This window comes from Thamnophis sirtalis, unplaced genomic scaffold, assembly GCF_051295495.1.
Source record: "Thamnophis sirtalis isolate CommonGarterSnake01/CBP01778 unplaced genomic scaffold, rThaSir2_p1.2 scaffold_4, whole genome shotgun sequence".
NCBI classification, from domain to species: domain Eukaryota; kingdom Metazoa; phylum Chordata; class Lepidosauria; order Squamata; family Natricidae; genus Thamnophis; species Thamnophis sirtalis.
In genome coordinates, this window is record NW_028261384.1 from 55,606,776 (window position 1) to 55,627,635 (window position 20,860).

General features: G+C 42.3%; 1 protein-coding gene across 1 annotated transcript in view; it reads right to left on the reverse strand.

Moving 5' to 3' along the window:
• ACAD11 (acyl-CoA dehydrogenase family member 11) overlaps positions 1–20,860 on the reverse strand; it is a 91,450-nt gene that overhangs the window by 54,085 nt on the left and 16,505 nt on the right. Inside the window, exons 2-8 of the mRNA XM_087712951.1 lie at positions 17,782–17,881; positions 17,073–17,198; positions 15,140–15,301; positions 8,717–8,884; positions 3,909–4,056; positions 2,349–2,470; positions 1,496–1,602 (exon numbers count right to left, since the gene is read on the reverse strand). Coding sequence (XP_087569077.1) covers positions 1,496–1,602; positions 2,349–2,470; positions 3,909–4,056; positions 8,717–8,884; positions 15,140–15,301; positions 17,073–17,198; positions 17,782–17,881 — 933 coding nt within the window. The remainder of the gene's footprint in view (positions 1–1,495; positions 1,603–2,348; positions 2,471–3,908; positions 4,057–8,716; positions 8,885–15,139; positions 15,302–17,072; positions 17,199–17,781; positions 17,882–20,860) is intronic.

The following is a 20,860-nucleotide window of genomic DNA, read 5'->3' on the forward strand; positions in this document are numbered from 1 at the left end:
TCCAAGAGCTGAAAGCCATGTACCAAGTAGTTTGGAACCAGCTAGAGAAAGCCAAGGAGGACTACAAATGCTTCGCAGACCGGCGTCATCAAGACATCCCTTCATTAGATGTGAGCAATTGGGTTTGTCTTTCCACACGATATCTGCTGATGTTACGGCCATCGACAAAACTTGATCACTGCTACTTAGGCCCATTTCTGGTCAAAGCGGTGATCAATCCTGTGGGGTTTCACTTATCTCTGCTGCAGACCATGCGGATTCACCAGGTCTTCCACAGATAGTGGCTAGTACAAATATCAGCCGACAGTATGCATTGGCCAGCTCCACTGCCGCCTGAACTGGTAGCCCCTTAGGGAGAGTCAGAGTATGAAGTGGACAGCGTTAGAGATTCCCGCTGGTTTCAGGGCTGTTTCAGTAACTTGTGGCATGGAAAGGTTATGGACTGGAGGACTTCACCTGGGTCGATGCCACAGATGTCCATAACTGTCTGATCCACGACTTCCACGCCCAGTTTCTACAATGTCCCAGAGGGGGTAGCTCTGCGAGGTGGGGGGAGATAGTGTCATGTCCCCATCAGAGTCTGAATCTGCCGCAGAAGATAAGCTGGCACAGGAACTGACAGCGAGAGGACAGCTCCTTTGGCTTTGAAAGAAACTGGGGAATAGTAGAGTCAGTCCAGGCAAGGCTTTTTAAAATTAGTAAGGCCTGTAGGCAGGGAGAAACAGAGGCAGGATGAACAGGAGAGGCAGATCTCAGACAAGGAGCAAGAACCACCCCCTTCTGATGCAAGGGCTTGGACAGTGCAGAGAAGGCGTGATCAGCACAGACGGAGCAGGCTACTTGTGAGGAGAGTGTCCCATCCATATTCACCAGACACACCTGGGGAATGAGACTTAAGGAGACGCTGTGGAGAGAGGCATTTGTTGGGGGGAAATGCTGAGTTCTTGAAGTGTTGTGGGCCGATGTTTGAACTTGCCAAGAGTTCCTTGGCAAGGAATGTCCTTGCATTCCTTTTGGTGTCCTGGACTAATTACCTGGATTTTTTGCTCCCTGAACTGCTTGATTTGCTCCTGTTTTGTCAAATACATTTGGGATTTATTGCCGTGCAGCCTTGGTGCAGACACTGCTGGGTTGGACTAATTGCAGTCACAGGGTGCTTGAGGTTTTTGTGGGAGTTTATTATCACTTTGCTCTGGGACTTGCCAGAAAGTTGGGAGCGTTAGGGGAGGTTTGAATTGGCAGCTATTTGTGTTATCTCTGTGCCCTGGGTCATCACAGATACAGAGAAAATTGATGTATCTGCTGCCATTTAATACCACCTATATGTTGGCAGTTTGAATCTGTTATCCCTAACATAGATAAATACCACTCTTTATTATAGAGATAGGCAGTGCAGCATCAAATAGCAGTCAAGAAAAGAAAACTTTGTAGAACCTATTTGAACTACAGGTGGCATCATTGCATCTTTAAAACTCTTTCAACAATCAATTCTTACTTTTTTGCTACCAGTAATCCAACTTCAGCTAGTGGTCTCACTATACTGCTGAACTCCAAACTGTTTTCTGCAGAGGAATTACCCAGGAGATATCTGGCATGTATACCCTAAAGAATAAATAATTTCAATATGTGAACTTTAACAAATATCTCAGCATTTTAACATTATACGACAGAGGAATGTTTAATTATTATTCAAGATCTATATTTATTTTAATCTTTGACCAACATAAATTTAAAAAACATATAACCCATCAAATGAGCAGCAAGAGTATCAGAAATAACAATAGTATATACCTATACATGATATTCATAGTAGCTATAAAATTATAAAACAATGGTATAAAGCATAAAAACTATGAAATTTCTATGAAACTTAAAACTATGCAACATAGGATTTGTTAAATTTAAAGTTACTGTAATTTTCATTTACCATAGTCAAAAGCAATAAATGATATTGTATGCTATCCATATCCAGAGCAAATTGATGCCTCTTTTTATTTATTTATTCCAAAATAATTTGTTATTTATTTTAGGCTAAGAGATGACAGGTCTCGCACAGATACCTTTAGAGCAATGTAATCAAGTAGAAAATTAAACTACAGTCTCATCTCATATTTTGACACTTTCGTCACTACATTTAATTGGTTCTAAAAGTGTATTTGAAGCACAGTAATGACATCACTTGCAAGCACTCACCAATAGCATAATATTAATCTATTTCAGGCAAAATATGAAATCTGGAATGCTATTACTAATATTGTTATGAGTAAAAGGATTTACAAAAATGCATTAATTATATTTCAATAACTCAATTTAACATTAAAAGGTAAGGTGAAGATTATATATGTTACCTGGCTTATTGAAGCCAACTTAAAATATGAAAGAGCAAGGAAAAAATTAAGATTATGTGGAAAAGTACAGGTATCCCTGAAGCGAGAATAAATCGTGATCAGTTCTTCAGGGGAAGGAATTCCTATGAAAAGCAAATTCATTTATATTAACCTTCAGCTTTGCTGCATGATTTACAGATTACATCACATATATCACAAATGTAGTAAATAAACACATATATTGTATTTGTTTTTTCATATCATGCTATCCACATTAGATAACAAAATTATAGAATTATCTTTGAGCAGTGGTCAGCAATTGACGTTTTCACATCATACAAGCATTTTCTTCGTCTAATATAGAAATGGTTTGCTGGGTTTTTTTCCCCCAGCATATTTTTAGACTTCTCAACATTGGTTGCTGCTCTAAAACATCATAGTGATCTATCCAAGTACTAACCACACTTGACCCTGTTTAGCTTTCTGAGTCATCTAAGCTCAGCTAGGTATTACTAGGCCACAAGTTATAACAGTTTCTCAACCTCAGCAAACTTTAAACTGTGTGAACTTCAACTCTCATAATTCCCCAGTCAGTCAATATAATAGGTTATATTTAATGAGATGCTTGTAGAAGAGTCTTTCCTTAAGGGAAATTTCTCATTCCACATTGTGGCCTTTTCTAAAGATGTTATATGTTTCAGTCAAATTATTTTACATAATCCATACAACTGCAGTGTGGAGAAACATATAAAGAATACCCCTTATACTCCCTTTACCATTCCCTTATAAAAACATTCATAAACAGTTTTTGTTTCATTTGCTCCTTCTAATCATGACTGCAAGGAAAACCCTATCTTCCAATTCAATAAACCTTTACAAAAAGACTGATACCTCTTCTAGAATAATAAATTCCTAAGTCAATTTCCCTAATTTAGCTCTCTCCAGACATGCTTCTAGCCATTAGGAAGCTGCAGCCCTAGCATTTTTAGAAGAATTGTGGTTGAATCAAGTTTTGTCCTGTTATTTTGAGGGCTTATGTAGAATCAAATGCAGGACCCAAAAACCAATAATCAAGACTCGGTATATTATTTATTTATTTTACAGTGGAGTCCACTGGAGGAACTATATCCAGAAAATAATAGGAGGGACTCCTAAAGATAAAAGAAGGCACTTATATTTATCCATTTCAGGAAGAAGGAAATAAATGATACAGTCATGCATATACATAGGAAATAGATGACTTAAATACAAATACTCATAATTAGCTAACTTCAAGATACTTCTCCACTCTCCTATTGTTAATCTCCTTAAAAAGAACTATCGTCTTAATAGAAAGAAACATCAGTTACATTTCCACGGATATTTTTTATAAAGCTTCTTGAAAAGCAGGCACAATTAGCACACATTCCCTCCGTGTTTCTATTTTACTAACACATTTTCATTTCTCCAAGAATTTGTTTTCCTTACACCTAGAGAATATGAAGCATATCTGAGATGGAAAAATGGATCCATCATTATGTTTTTTTCATATTTTACTTTTTTTAAAAAAGACAATAGCTGAGTAGAAGAACAAGCACATACCTGCAATGCTGTTTACATTCTGTAAATTACGTATGTTTATAGGTTTGATGGTTCTGGGCCAAAAGCAAAAAGCAAGAGTATAAGCCAAGTCTGCCAGAGGATGGCCTAAAGTTGAAAGTTCCCAATCCAACACTGCTGCAACACGGGCCTAGAAACAGAGGAAGAGGACAAAAGTATTGAAAATTTTAATATGATTGCCCTATTTAGTGATTTAGCAATAGCACTTAGACTTATATACTGCTCCATAATGCTTTACAACATTCTCTGAGTGGTTGATGATATCAGCATATTGCCCTCAACAATCTGGGTTTTAATTTACTAACTTCCGAAGATGGAAAGCTTAGTCAACCTTGAGCCGGTCAGGAATGAATTCCAGGTTGTGGGCAGAATTAGCCTGCAATACTGCATTTCTAATCACTATGCCACCAAGGCTCCTGATGATATAATTTCAGTGCATATTATGTACATGGAACTAAAGGCTATGACTTTTGAGAATATTAAAATGGATGCATAGAACTTATTTGTTATTGTGTGACTACTGCTAACCTAATTGGCAAAACAAAATGGAAACAGTTACCTTTGCATTAGATCTGAATTTCAGAAGTTCAGCCTTCTTGCACTAAACAAACTGAGGGAGGTGATTCAAATACCATAAAGGAGGGCTTGGATGGCAATGCCACACTTGTGATCTTACAGATTTTTACATCAATCTCTCCCATCCCACCACCCTGATACTGCTGAGTGAAGGATAACCAACTATGCTCTCTCAGAGCCAGTCCTTTACCAAACAGTGTTCTGGTAAGGAATGTATTAAAGCATAGCACACGTGCAAATTTCCATTAGCTGAATTCTTTAGTAGCTAATTCTCATTCATGCATTTCTGTACATTTGAAGCATCACTGATTTTGGAAGACAGATTTTGTGGAAGACCAAGGGTCAACTACAGATCCAAAGCACAAGAATATATAGTACTACATAATATCACTGTATTAGGATCAACTAGGAAACAAAGGGCTGAGGCTCCATTCCTTCAGATTTCTGTATTGGGCTATTTATAACTGGGTAAGAATGATTCATGTGTATTCCAAATATTCTTATCTTGCCATTTCTCTAAGCTCATCATATATTTTAGGGAAGGTCTATGAATTCATACCTGACCATGAAAACAAAGATGCTTTTGCAATGTGTCCCAAAAAACTATTTTCAACTATTTTCAGCTTCAAGGAAGAAGCTATATAGACCTCCTATATATCAGTTGTGACCTCCTCTCATGTTTTAATCAAAAGATGTATTCCAGTGTTTTAATCATACTACTAAAATATTGTACAAATAATCCTTGACTTACAACAGTTTGTTTAGTGACTGTTCAAAGTTACAAGAGCACTGGAAAAAGTGAGTTATGGCTGTTTTTCACACTTATGACCATTGCAATATCCCCATGATCACGTAATCAAAATTCAGATATTTGGTAACTGACTCATATTTATGATGATTGCAGTGTCCCGGGATCATGTGATCACAATTTGTAACTTTCTAACATGCAAAGTTAATATGGAAGCCAGATCCACTTAACAACCATGTTACTAATTTAGCAACTGCAGTGATTCACTTAACCACTGTGGCAGTAAATATCATAAAATGGGGCAAAACTCATTTAACATGTGTCTCACTAAGCAACAGAAATTTTGAGCTCAATTGTGGCCATAACTCAAGGACTACCTGTACTGCATCTCCCATAAGGCTTGTTTAGAAAACAGATCTTACTTTCCTCATGTGAATGTAGAACAAAATATAATGCATAGTAAATTCAAGAATGTTAGGACTTCACTATGTAATAATACAGAAATTACATCTTTGTTAGTAACACATGAATGTGAATGTGATAACAACCAACACACACAAAAGTGTTTATTGGAGAGAAAAAAAGCTTACAAGAAGGATACTCCAAGCATTTCTAATTTCTAATAGGAACATTTCATGTAGCAATTTTTCAAATATGCAGTATTTATACAGTCAAATCCCTAAAAGTGATACTTCCATTCAATTAGGAGGGAGGGGGCTTTGAGTCAATTTATTAGCAGTGCCTGTGACAACTGACATTTTACAACTGGTTTACTGGTCCCGAAGCACCTTGAGATCCCCTCACCTTTTGTGGAATGTTTATGATGGCCATGTGGGACAGTTCACATTAATGTCTAACAGAAGATAGCCATGGGAATGTGTTGTGGCCCAGCAGGAGCTGTTGGAGCTGCCACCAGACTCCGACAGCGAGGGGCTCTATGAGTCAGCTCTGGAGGATGTGGAGGACCGACTCCAAGCAGGGCGCAGAGAGGCTGGTTGGCCACCAGGAGGAGCCTGAGCCTTGGACCAGTGGGGAGCAGATAAGGGAGAGTGATCCGGACACCAGCAGTGAGTTGTTCCTGGATGCCCGGCATCGAAGAGCTAATAGGCGTCAGGAACAATTGCACAGTTACAGGAGGTAATTGTACTCAGCTGGTGGTCATTAGGCTCCTCTCCAGACTATAAAAGGACTGCTTGTGCACACGCCCCTTTTGCAGAAGTCAACACAGGAACCAATGTTGGAGAACATTATTGTGAGCTTGGAAGGTTGGATTGCTGCCATGGCTTATCTGTGCTGGATTGCTGCCCAAGCTTGTCTGTGCCAGTTTGCTGCCAAGGACCTGTCTGTCTGTTAATTAAATGCCGTAACTTATCTTTGGCTTGGAGTGTGTTGGTGTGGGACAAGGGGGGTCAGAACAGGGATGTATGTTTATTCGGTTCTCAGGGCAGTTGGTAAAGGAACCATCTTGTGTATTGGCTAAAATCTGCATTCTATCTAATGGGAGGGGTTTCTACTGCTTTAATTTTACTTGCATTGCCTAAAGGGATTCAGACATTGCTTTGAACTTAATGGTTTCCCTTCTACTTAATAAAAACTTCCTTTTGAAATACTCTGTTTCAAGAGACTTCAATTTCTTAAGCTAGGAGAGGCAATCCTTACAAATAGACTCTCATCCTGTTTTACAGAAGGAGAAATTAGCACAGCATCACATACCAGGAAATGTTATGGTTTACTGCTATTGTCAAATTATTGGATTCATTTATTTTTTATTTTTACTGAATCTGCACTGCATGTTCACAGTTGTTTTTAGCTTGTAACAACTGCAGAATAGGTCCAATAAATAACATTGTGATGATTACTGGTGAGGCCTAAAATCTTTTGGCCCTTTAGCTATTTCAAAGTTCAGGATCAAAGTTCTTGGAAACTAATTCTGACTTCACAGTGATCTAGTACTAAATAAAGGGTAAGAATTAAAACCATAGGGGCAAATGCAGTACATATTTCATTTTATCTCTGGCATCATCAACAGGATTTTAAAATGTTTTTGGCTCTGCCAGCCAAAAACAGGCTTCAGGAATGCCGCTTGCAGCCTGTTTTCAGTCTTCATGACCTCCTGTAGCACTGTAGGCTGAAAATGGGCACAGAAGGGGAGGGGCTCGCACAATGTAATGTGTGGTTATATGGTAAGATGTATGATCTTACCATATCACCAACCCTTGGCATTTACAGTATTTTCAATGGTACCACCAACCTTTGGCATTTACTGTATTCTCTAAGGAAATTCATTATTCTTCATTGCTCCAGTGAGTTGTGAAAAGGCAGCCCATGCACTCAAAACTTTCAAGAAAGGCGAAGTTAAGAGGACTAACTGAAGCCATAAAGAGGTTTTAAAAAAGTAAAAATTAATTTACTACAGTAATGCCTTACCACTCTCCCCCATTAAGTTTTATTACATCTCTTAAGGAAAGGAATCTGAGAGTGTTTTATAGTTGAACAATATTTGAGAATGAAATATAACAGTTTCTATCCCAAACAATTCTCTTTGGAATTTTTAAAAGATTAGTTAGAAAATCCAGGTAAGCGTTCCCTTCATCTTCGCCTGAAAATATCTCCTAACAGCTCTGTGAGTCAAAGGGTAATTAGTGTATGTTACAACTCAAAAATAATGGGAATCCCTGACCTAACCATTCATTTAGTGTCTGTTCATGCCCACTATGGCCATGTCCACCCTTCTGCCATATCCATGCCCACCCTCAGCCACACCCCACCATTACCTCTGGCCCTCCAAGATCAAACCCAACCCCTGATGCAGCCCACAATGAAATTGAGTTTAACACCCTTGCTCTACAAGTACTATAGACATTTGTTTTTAAACAGATCCACTAGAATTAATACTGCAAAATACAAATGCTCTATTGACTGGAAAATGCATTTTATGCTGATATGCCAAGGAATTGATAGATGGGGAGATCTTGTTATTTTCAGATCTGTCTCTGTATATGTTGCACTGTAGTTTCATAGAATAATATTCTTGATGCATATTTTAGTTCAGATATTGAGATGTGACAAAATAAATACTCTTGATAATATATTCTGCAGGTTTGCACAATTTGTTGCTTATGCAAGGTGAATTTAATTCACACTTCAAACACTCCCAATGTTGCTTAACTACATTCCCAGCTGTCTGATGTAAGGGAACATAACTCTGGCACTGAGAATTAATGAACAAACCATTTAGAAAAGAGAGGGAGGTCCAGAAAGGTTACTCTGTTTTAGGAAGCTTGTTTTTAGGAAAGAAGGAAGAGAGAGAGAGAAACTCAAAAAACTCTTGCTTTGATTTTGTTTAGTATAAAATGTAGTAGAGGGAAATTTTGACAAACTTATAAGATTATATTATTATATACTATAACAATAAAAGGCTGACACAAAACGAAATAGAAGTTACTTTAAAAATGCAATCTGATACCTCTCTTGGATCAAAGATGATGTTATCTATTCTAAAGTCACCATGAATCAAAGTAATTTCATTATCAGCATCATCAGGTAAATTGTTCGTTAACCATTCAGATAATTCTGTCATAGCTGGAATTTGGATATGAGCAGCTGCCTTATATTGCCTCATCCAAGTTGAGACCTAAAAGCAAACCATAATCAAAATTAGTCTGAAGTTGATAGTGAATGAAAGAGACTTTGATTTTTGAGAAGACTCCTTGGAATATCACATTCACTACACTGTGTTTTAAACAATTTTAAATTATTTGAATTGCTATTATTGGTGCACTGCCATTTTAATGTCTTCATCTCTGTTGGAATTAATTTCTGTTCCTCACTATAGCCTATATACAAACAAAAGCTAATTATCACTTCCTTAACATTTTACCTTTTAGGCTGTTTTTCCTAACTACCGTGCTAATGTAATTATTGTGAGCAGTCAGGAAAACACTTCAAAACATCGAATATCATTCAATATTCCATAATTCTTTAAATGCAATAACTTTATTTAACATCACAAAGTTTGAAGTATCAAGATCTGCAATATGTAAAAAAATGTTGGTCTTACCTGAACGTGTCTTTTAAGAAGAAGGGGGGGAGTGGTCACGTGTGGATGTTCTCACAGCCTGATTGGTCCAAAGACTGAGAGCAAACTCTTAAATACTGGTGCCGTCCATCCTAATCCAGTTTCCTTGAAGGCGAACGGTAGAACTGAAACAACAAAAACAACAACAACAAACCCCACGGGAACCACCCGGGGCCCTCCCCTTGGCCCCAAAGGAAAAATCCCCAGGGCAGGTCGTGACCACTCCCTCCCTTCCTCTTAAAAGACATATTCAGGTAAGACCAATGTTCTTTTTCCAGAGGAAGGGAGGGAATAGTCATGTGTGGGATATACCCAGGCTACAGTCCCAGGGAGGGAAAACAGGAAACCACTAAGGCCCAAGGGGAGCATCAGCCGCCACCCTCTGCAAGACCCTCCAACCAAATGACGCGTCCGCTGAAGCGAAGGCACCCAGACAATAATGTTGGATGAAAGGTGTCGGAGAAGCCCAAGTGGCCGCATGACAAATGTCTTCAAACGGGGCCCTCGGGGCCCACGCCACCATGGTCGTGGCACTCTCAGTAGAATGGGTTGTGATGCCCAATGGGACCGGCCAACTAGCTGCTCCGTAGGCCTCCGCAATGGCCTGCCTCAGCCAATGGCCAATGGTGGCCGAGGACACTCTAGAACCTAACATTCCCGGCTGGAATGAAACAAACAAGGCCTCCGACCTACGGACCCCCTCGGTCCATCGGAGATAAATCCGCAGAGCACGGCACACGTCCAACTGATGCCAGAGCCTCTCCCTATCATTGGATGGGCCCGGGCAAAAGTCAGGCAGGACGATCTCCTGAGCCCTATGAAAGGGAGTGTTCACCTTCGGGAGGAAGGTAGGATCAAGGCGAAGCACCACCCTGTCCTGGTGAAAATGGCAAAGGTCGTCCCTGGAAGACAGGGTGCCCAGTTCAGAAATACGTTGGGCGGAGGTAACCGCCACCAGGAAGGCCACTTTCAGAGACAAGAACCGCAGATGAACAGACTGGAGAGGTTCGAATAGGGCCCCCGTCAAAGCCCTGAAAACCAGGGGAAGATCCCACGTGGGGAACTGGTGGATGGGGGGAGGCCTGAGATTAGCCGCCCCCTTCAAAAAACGCTTCATCAGGGAACATGGGAGAGGGAAGAAGATCCCACACACCCCAAGACCGAAGACAAAGCTGCCACCTGGCAGCGCAACGTATTCTGAGAAAGCCCGTCGTCAAAACCCTTTTGCAGGAAGTCCAAGATATTGGGAATACTGGCTCTGTCGGGAGAAATGCCAAGAGGAGAACATCACCGGACAAAGGCCGCCCAGGTGGAATTGTAGATGCGGGTCGTTAAAGGATGCTGAGATGCCTCGATTGTACAAATGACCCCGGAGGACAGGTTAGCCCCACTCAGCAGCCGCCGTTCAAGAGCCAGGCAGTCAGATGGAGCCACTGGGGCTCTGGGTAAAGGAGGACCCCCTGCCGCAAGACCATATCCTCCCGTGGAATCCTCCACAGAGGAGCCACCAACAGCTGGACTAGGTCTGCGAACCAAGGCCTCTTGGGCCAATAAGGGGCCACCACAATGACCAAAGCCTTCTCCGCTACCACCTCCCGGATGGTCCCCAGAACGAGGGGGATGGGAGGAAATGCACACAGAAGGTGCGGCCACCTGCTCCTGAGGCCGTCCATGCCCTCCGCAGACCTGGACAGGAAACGGGTGAAAAACCTGGGAAGTTGTGAGTTCGTGGGTGAGGCGAACAGATCCACCAGAGGAGTGCCGAACCTCTGACAGATCCTCCGAAACAACGACAGATGGAGTTGCCACTCGCCATTGTCCAGAGTCACCCGACTCAGCCAATCCACTTGGGTGTTAGAGAGCCCGGAGATGTGCTCCAATACCAAGGACAACAGGTGCCTCTCCACCCAGGCACCCAGCCTCAGAGCCTCCAGCCAGAGAGCCCGAGATTGGGTCCCCCCCTGACGACTGATGTGGGCCTTGGTGGCCACATTGTCCGTCAGGAGAAGCCCCACACAGAGGCCTGAAAGTGTTGTAGAGCCAGGCGGGCTGCCTTCAGCTCCAACCAATTTAAGTTGTGACGGAGATCCGAGGCCGTCCACCTGCCCTAAGCCATGCGGGAACCCACCAGGGCCCCCCCACCCGAACAGACTTGCATCCATGGTGACGGTCACCCTATCCGACTCCCAGAAGCAGCAGCCCTCTGAATGGCCGGGGAAAGCCACCACCCCAGCGAGACCTGGACCCCAACCGGGAGGCGGAGAGTCCAAAGAGAATTGCTCAATCACCCCCTCAGAAAGGGAATGAGCTCCCACTGGAGGTGAAGTCTGGCCCACGGGACAATCCCAATGCAAGAAACCATCTTGCCCAATAATTGCGATAGAGTGAGGATCGAAACTAACCGACTTTCGCAAACACTTCTTGCCAGTTGACATAGGCTGCTCTGAGGCTCCTGGGACAGACGCACCCCCCCCCCCGACACAGAGTCTATGACCATCTCCAGGTGGAGAATGCATATGGAGGGGGAAAGATGGCTCTTGGGGAAGTTCACCAAAAACCCTAGGCTCTGAAGGCTTCGAATGGTGAGCCGAAGGTCCAAGATGGCCTGAGAAAGAGATCCTGCCTGAACCAAGACATCGTCTAAATAACATTGGAGCCGTACCGGGATGGAGTGCAGATGAGCCGCCAGGGCCGCCAGAACCTTCGTGAAGGCCCAGGGAACCAAGGCCAGCCTGAAGGGAAGAGCCCTGTATTGGTAGTGGCGGTTCCCATGAGAGAATCTTAGGAACCTGCGATGACTGGCCAGAATTGGGATGTGAAGATAGGCCTCTGTGAGGTCTACCAAAGCCAAGAAGTCCCCCCTCCAGACACCCTGAAGGATAGACTTGAGGGAGGACATTTTGAATCGCCTGTACACCAGAAAATGGTTCAGGTGTTTGAGGTCCAGAATTGCCATCCAGTCCCCCGAGCTCTTCGGAACCACGAACAGATTGGAGTAGTGTCCCAGGCCCCGCTCCTCCAGAGGAACTGCTCCACTGCCTAAATGTCGAGAAGATGGGCGATGGCCTGATCCATCAGGCGGCGGCGCTCCAGGCTCTGGGATGGAGGGAATGACCTGAAGAGATTCGGAGCTGTGTAGAGAAATTCTAACCTGAGACCATGATGAACCATGGCTCAGACCCAAACATCCAACGTGATCTCGTCCCATCAATCCGCATAGAGGGAAAGGCGGCCGCCAATGGGACGACTCGGTTTCGAGTCACTTCCTTCTGCGGTAGGGACGGCCACCTCCGCCATGAAAGGGCCGCCTAGACTGGTGTTGGAAGCGGTTTCTGTCCTGAAAGGACGACCTGGGAAACTGCCTGTCAGATCGGAAAGAAGAAAAATGCTGGTTATAGTCATAATCTGTAGCCCTATACTGTTGCCTACGATAAGGATGAGACTTAGACTAGGGCTTCTTAGCATTAGATGGAAGAACCTTCTTCTTGTCTTTATTCTCGACCAGAATGGGGTCGAGAGCCTTCCCCAAAAGATTAGGCCCTTTGAAAGGAGCGGCCGCCAAGTTCCACTTGGCCTTGTTATCCATCTGCCAGTGATGCAGCCATAGGAGCCTGTGAGACGTGACAGAAGTGGCCAAGCACTGGATACAAACTTGACCGTGTCCAGGGTTGCATCAGCGGAAAACTGGCAGGCCGCCATGATCTTGATGAGATCCTGGTGGAGCTGCTCGTCCTGGATCGGAATGCGCTCCTGGAGCTGCTTAAGCCACATGACCGTGGCTCGGTTAAAATAGGACGCCGAGGCTGCGGACCTGATAGCCCATGCAGTGGCATTAAAGTTCTTCCTCAAGGTAAGCTCAGTGCGCTTATCCTCCGGCTTCAATTTATCTAACACATCGCCCGATTCCACCGGAGAGCAGGAGACCAGGGTGGCCACTGGAGTGTCAATGGCCGGTAACTGAATGGCCCGGGCAAAGGCCTGTTGTACATTATAGTGCCAGCGGTCATTACTCCCAGAAGCCGAGAAATTGGAGGGATGCGGCCACTGGTTGGTCAGGACCTCCATGAATAAGGGAGGAGCTGGAATCTCCTCCTTATTCGTGGCCGAAAACATGGCCATGTCAGGATCCCTAGGTGAAGGGACCGAAGGGTCCCCCGTCCCCACCTTGGTAGTTTTCCTTGCCTTGCCCAAGAGAATCTTGAACATGGCAGGGACAAAGAGGCCTGAAGAAGAAGGCTCATCTGAGGGGGCCGCATCCTCATCCTCCGAGAAACCCATGTCCTGGAAATTTTCCTCCCCCATACTGAAGCTTTGCTAACCATAGAAGGAGAGGCAGCATGATACTGGGACCGGCCCGGACCCCCATGCCTGGAAGAAAAAGAACTCCTATCCCGCTGGGCAATGCCACGCGAAATGGCTGCAGAAATAAGTCTTTTAAGACCTTCAGGGAGGCGATCCAAGTCCTCCACATCACCATAAGCAGAACTAGGCCCCAGGGGAGCCAACCTGCGAGGGGAGCAAGGATACCAGACGTACCCTCCAAAGGATCACCTGTGGGAGAGGGGGATCCCCTCCTTCTGGCATAGGCATGAGGCCTGTCGGGTGAGATCGAGGAAGAAGAAGGGCTAAACCCCCTAGGAGAAGACTGACTAGAAATAGGCCTGAGAGGAGACCGGCTTACTTGGCCTGCCTCTCTGCCCTAGCAAATGTCTTTTCAATTGCCCTGTGCTGCCTGGCCTCCTCCCTGGTGGAGGACCTAGATGGGTGCTGGGTAGCCAAGGACCCCGAGGGGGGACCCCTTGCCCCACCTCCCGCTCCAGAGTTTCACCACCCCTGATCGGGCCCACCACCTGGCCCTGGGAAATCTCTGCCCCCTTGTCCATAGCTTACTCACGTGTCCGATGAAGGAAGCAGGAAACACCGGCCTCTGTAGGCCCCGTCGGGACCAGGGCCTACTAGCTTGCGTGGGAACTAGGCCAAAACGCCCTCTGGCCAGGCCTCACACTCACTGTAGAGAGAAGCAGAAGCCCCGCGCACCTGGAGGCAGCCAAAATGGCCGCCGGAGCTCTGTGCATGGGCGAGGAATCTCAACAAACCCAAGCGGCTCAGCCGGGCTTCCAGGAGCCGGAGCCGCTCAAAGCAAAGTCGGGGAGAGCCATGCGGCACCCAGGCACGCTCTCCTCACCCCCACTCATTCCCTGCAAAGGCAAGCAGGAAGCTGGTCGCAGCGGCAGCTGCCCAGATCAATCAGCGGCTCCCGAGAGGCTCGTGCACTCCACGTGGCGCCAAAGCCGCTTTCACCGCCATTCCCTTAAGGGAGAGCTGCCCCTTTTGCAGCTGAATCCTGGAGCTGGCAACCCCACAATCCCGGAGATAGGGCTGAGGCTCCGGTCCCACGGGGAGGGGGGAAAATGCTCCACAGGGCCCTCCTCAACCGCCCGAGGCAGAGAATTGTTCCTTGGGACCGCAGCTGCACAATTTAGAATTTAAAATTCTAAAAAACTTTTAAAGTGCCCAATTAAGCCAAATGAAAGATCAGACTGAAATAAACAGAATCCTACCATGGAATATTCTCAACAGTTCTTGGACCAAGAAAGACTGAGAGGAAACTGGGTTAGGACTGGAAGGCACCAGTATTTAAGAGTTTGCTTTCAGTCTTTGGACCAATCAAGCTGTGAGAATACCCACATGTGACCACTCCCTCCCTTCCTCTGGAAAATAGCAAGAGTCTCTGTACTTTTCAATTACTTATTTTTCACTACGAAAATCGTAAGAGTAGACAGAATGGGAAAGGGTTTATGAAATATTTACCTGCCTCTTACAGTAACCTGCTCCCCGTCCATAGTCCTGGAGGCCTAATGAATTAACTTTGAAGGAGTGCAGCTTTGCAAGAGTTTCTATTATTGCTATATATAAAGCTGATCTTTCTGCTGGGCTTACTTCAGGTAATGTGATATCTCGGAAGATGCGACCCTGAGACATAATTGAAATCATAAGGAAATAAGAGAAAAAAAAGGATACCATTGAAATATAAAAGGATTTGGTTCCACCTTCTTTGTCTAATTATTTGAAATACTAGAATTAAATTCAAACTTGCTGATCCACAAGGAGATTTCATTCCACTTAAAGGGGAACAAAACTTTTTCTTTCTTTCTTTCTTTCTTTCTTTCTTTCTTTCTTTCTTTCTTTCTTTCTTCTTTCTTTCTTTCTTTCTTTCTTTCTTTCCTTCCTTCCTTCCTTTCTTTCCTTCCTTCCTTCCTTTTCTTTCTTTCTTTCTGATATTTATCTACCTATCTAAACCTGGCGGCTGACAATGATATTCAATAAAACCTGCATAAATATAAGCACGTTAATAACAATGTATTAAATACATTATTGATATAATAACAATGTATTAAATACATTGATATAATAACAATGTATTAAATGCATTGAGATAATAACAAAGTATTAAATACATTATTGATATAATTAATTAATTGCCAATTTATTAAATTTGTATGCTGATTCCCAGAAATTCATCAGAGCCTCATATAACCCAATCACCACATCATACTCATTCTATATTTACATTTATAGGATTCACTTCGATCCTAGATCAATGCCTGGTGAGAAGGCAAATATTCACAGCCCTCCAAAAGGCTAATAAAGTGGAGAGGGGCCTCTAAAACTCAGGCAGTATGTTTTTTGAAAGGGGTAGAGATATCATGAAAAAGGTCCCACAAGGTAGCAGAATTTAGGAGAAGAAATCTACAGTGCACCCATCCCGTGCACCCATCCCGTGCATCCTGACCTGGTGGAGAGATGATAATCTTGATTCAGGGTTGGTTGCTGCCGGCGTTACTGCCGGTTCGCAATCCGTGCGCAATGTGAATGTGCACCAGATGGGCACTGTGGGTGTGTGCACTCTTCAATGTAAATTTTTCATACACAGAACAATTTACACTGAACTGCACACACCTAGTCACCAAAATCCAAAATGGCGGCAGCCAAGTGGCAGTGAGGAATCCAGTTTGTGGGCGTGGCAGGCCTGGGTTGCTTCTGGTTCTGTGACCATGCCTGAATTCCACCAACGGTTCGGCTGAATCAGGCCGAACCAGCAGCAACCCATCTCTGCCTTCAATGGTATCCAGAAAATAACTGGAAGTCACTTCAGCTGTCAGAATAGCAGTATAACACAGGAAAAGATCTACTAGTTACTTCCCTTTGGCACTAAGGAGTTATGTTTGCAAATTATCCTTTCCCATTTTAGCCCTATACCATCACAAATATTCTTCTGGAGAGTCCTACAATCTTTGACAGTAAATCATTTTTATTGTAAAGTTTGAGGTATCTTATTCATTTATTGACTTACTCACTCACTGACTGTACAGCCACTCATTTCAGCAAGTGATCTGGATTGTGAATCAATTTAAAATTAGTTAAAAACAAATTTCTATCATAAACACAAAAATGAAAATATACAGCAACCAAGGAATATTTTCCCTTTAAATTCCCCCAACACAAAAAGAGGCCAAACATGTTTTACTTCTATGCACTCTAGCCTGTAAATCATTGAGCCACAACTCATACCAGTGTTACCCTCTGATATGAAGAAAAATGATATTCTTAGCAACACAAAATTTGTCTGTGTTGATTTAGAGGGCATCACTTCTTATGATGCTATAGTAACTGCAGGGATCTCTGGATTCTGGTCTAAAAATGTGAATAGTCAAGTCAATGTGGCTGCAAGGAGGACACTAACCTGAACATGTTGCATCATATAAAACTCTGTTCCGATCACTGAAACATCACTGCAGTATAAAAGAGGTTCAGGAACTGGAAACCCAGCTGCATACAAAACTTTTTGAATCCAATATTCTCTGTCAATCTGGGATATTTGTAGGATGTACAAAAATATGGACATTAAAAACATGAACAGGATATGATCCATAGAAAGCATGTTCATTGTATTCAAATTGGTAGAATTGAAGAATATGGTGAAGTACTAAATACTTCAGCAAATAATGATAGTGTAGCATTTCATAAGCATTATAATTTCTATAAATTCAATGGAGCTTTTCTCCATTTTAAAATTCTATTTTAATATCATGAAAAATAATAGCAAATAGGCTTCCTACTTAGTAGAATATGAGCATCAACAGAATACAGAGAGAACTGCCCCAGCTGAGGTATTTTGGGGAGCCGGAATGCTTTTTCAGCTTCATTGATCTTGAGTAAATAAATCAAAATGATCCTAGAACTTATGATTTATAATTTAGAATGAAAACCATGCTGGAGGGAGGGGACATGGAGTGAAACAGCTTTTAGCTGGAGTTTAAGAATAATGATGTTTTGCAGTAGTTTTACTCACTACTGAATCATAGTGCCTCTCTAGATGGCTTGCCAAACTGCCAAAGCATTCCCAAGACAAACACAAAGAGCAATAATACTTAATTATAACAGTTTAGTACCTTGTGAGCCTGAGGTAGGAGAGGGCCATGAGGCTTCTTTCTAAGCACATAGGTTTTAAGTCCTTTCTTCAAGTAAAAGGTGGGGTTTGATTGTCCAGAACTACATAAACATAGTGAGATATAACAGATAATAGTAATTATTACTAATGAGTAGATAAGAAGCTATTATTTATATCAGTGACTTTTAAATTAGACTTTTCTAAGCCTTGAATAAGTTATTATCGCCACAAAAAAGACCTCAGATTTTCTTGATTTACAGAAAAGTCTCAGCAGCAGCACTCCCTCAACTCACAATTACAAATTGTTCCATTATCCCCAGGATATTCCTAAATTAAGCTCAGTTTAAGAACTGCTGACTTCTACCATGAGTTCCTCAAGCTCAGTACTTTAAAACAGACTGAATAATTCTCTGGGCATTTTTAATGTTAAGAATTGAACAAGCAGTTCTCTATATATTAATATGCATTCAACAATGGACCTCTTCCTAGAATTAGGCTTAAGATTCATTTTATTTCATTTGGACTATTTTCCAAATGGAAAGCTACACCTCTCAGCCTGTATAGACAATAGTGAGGGAACAAAGGCGTAGTAGTGTTTCCTCAGTTTGCACTAGAGAAAAAATAATTTCAAAACAAAACTCCCACACTGTATAAGTCCTTTATTATCAGTATGATGAAAGGCAAAAGTATTATTTCTCACAGATTAAAAAGAGATCACAATCTCTGATTACGTTAAATATGCCTTTTATTTTTCTTTCCCCATCAGCTTCCATTCTCTCCTCTTCATGCTTCTCCCTGCATCCACCAATAACTTTGTTTATATGTAATATCAATTTCTTAGGACTGTGCTTCATATTGATGAAGTAGATTGGGATCCATGAAATCTAACGGCATAATTAATATGTTAGTCATTGCAATGCCATAAAACTCACTATTGTTTTTACTCTGCAAACAAAAAAAAAATGTTTCAGAAGTCTCCTGATATGATGCATTAAATCCAGACTGACTAAATTGTGTATAGAGGTTCCTTTCTCCACATCAGCCCCTTCAATTTGGCAGCCTTCAGATGATCATCCTAGTCAGATATATCAAGCCTTGCATTTCCTCATCCTAAACGTGATTGTGCCATGTTAGGGAATAATGTTTCACATGGTTAGAGAAATTCTAGGTTATCTATTTCTCATGAGAAATATCACACATGACCAGCAGCTTTCAATATTGTAAAATGTTCAATTGATACCATTGCATTTTTCCTTTTCTGTGCCACTTGCAAATTCTATGATAGTCAGAAAAACTACCCTATAAAATAGTACAGGAATAAAACAAGATCAGCATGTATACATAATGTCCATTCTGACCCGTATGTATACATAATGCCCATTCTGACCTGTATTATAGTTTATATTAATATAGCATCCTATTCCTCTATTCCAGATGATAAGACTAAATGTAATGGACTAAGATACAGAAGAGATTTTGGAGAGATATAATTGGATATACTAAACCATAGTTCAATACATCAGAAAAATCTGTTATACCATAAACAATGGGGAGGATGAATAATTGTTTGGCACTCATTTATCTTTGGATTTCCTGCATCAAGCAGAGTCCTACGATATATCCAACAAGAACCCTTGACACTTTTATTATCTAACACAAAACTAAACCTCTCTCTTGCGCAACCGTGTGTGTGTGTTTGTGTGTGTATAAATATATACATACATACATACATATATCCCCCCCAAAAGATTTCAATTTGTTTTTCAATTGAATTATACAGAAGAAATTCTTCTTTTTAAAATTATTTTATTTTTTTTTTGTTACATAAACAACACATACCCACAACAGTGAAAAAAACAGAACAAAAAAGAACAAGAAACAAAACAGAAAAAAACATCATCACATATAGCATGTCATTTGGTTACAGGTGTTTTAACATTTATCATTTTTATACATTTATTATTTCATTTAATAGGTATAATATACGGTTTGGGTTGCTTTGTTTACCATCCCTTCTTCCTGTTATAACACCACCTTATTTTCCCTTTCTTTTCTCCCTTCCTCCCTTCTCTACTTTCTTCCTTCCTTCCCTCCTTTCCCTTCCTTCTTCCTGTACCTTTCTCCTACTCCTGCTCTTCCTCATCCCCTTCTTACCCTCTCTCCTCCTTTCTCTCCTTTCCATCCTCCTCTCCTTACCTCTTTCTTTTCACCCTCTCTCCCTTCTCTACTTTCTTCCTTCCTCCTCTCCTTCCCCTTCCTTCTTCCCTTGCCTCTCCTTCGCTCCTACTCTTCCTTCTTCTCTTCCTACCCTCTTTCCTTCCTTTTCTCTCCCTTCCATCTTCTTTCCCTTTCCCTTTCCTTTCTCCCTCTCTCCCTTCTCTCCATTCCTCCTTCCTCCTCTCCTTCCCCTTCCTTCTTCCCGTACTTTTCTCCTACTCCTACTCTTCCTCTTCCCCTTTCTACCCCTTCCCCTTTTCTCTCCCTTCCATCTTCTTTCCCTTTCCCTTTCCTTTCTCCCTCTCTCCCTTCTCTCCATTCCTCCTTCCTCCTCTCCTTCCCCTTCCTTCTTCCCGTACTTTTCTCCTACTCCTACTCTTCCTCTTCCCCTTTCTACCCTCTCTCCTCCTCTTTCTCTCCTTTCCATCCTCCTCTCCTTACCTCTTTCTTCTTTCCCCCCTCTTCCTTTCATTCTCTCCCCCTTTTTCCTTTCTTCTTCTACTATTATTGGTGTTTCTATTTTAAATCTCAGTTTATGTTTCCTTGAGATGGTACTTCCGCCAACCCAGATATAATTTAGTATCATTTCTTATTCCCTTACCTTTACTAGTCTATCCTAACTATATTTCCCCCCACAGACACACTTTGTATCTCTCTATTGTATATGCATTTATCTATTTGATATACACAACAATTTAAAAAAAAAACCACACACACTCACAAAAAAAACCCCACAAGTATATGTTATAAAAAAGTATATCAGCTGGTTACAACAAGTTTTTGTGCATCTCTTCCATTAATTCAAATATCTTAACTCAAATGTTTACTATATTAACATCATCATACCTCCACTTTTAGTTGAC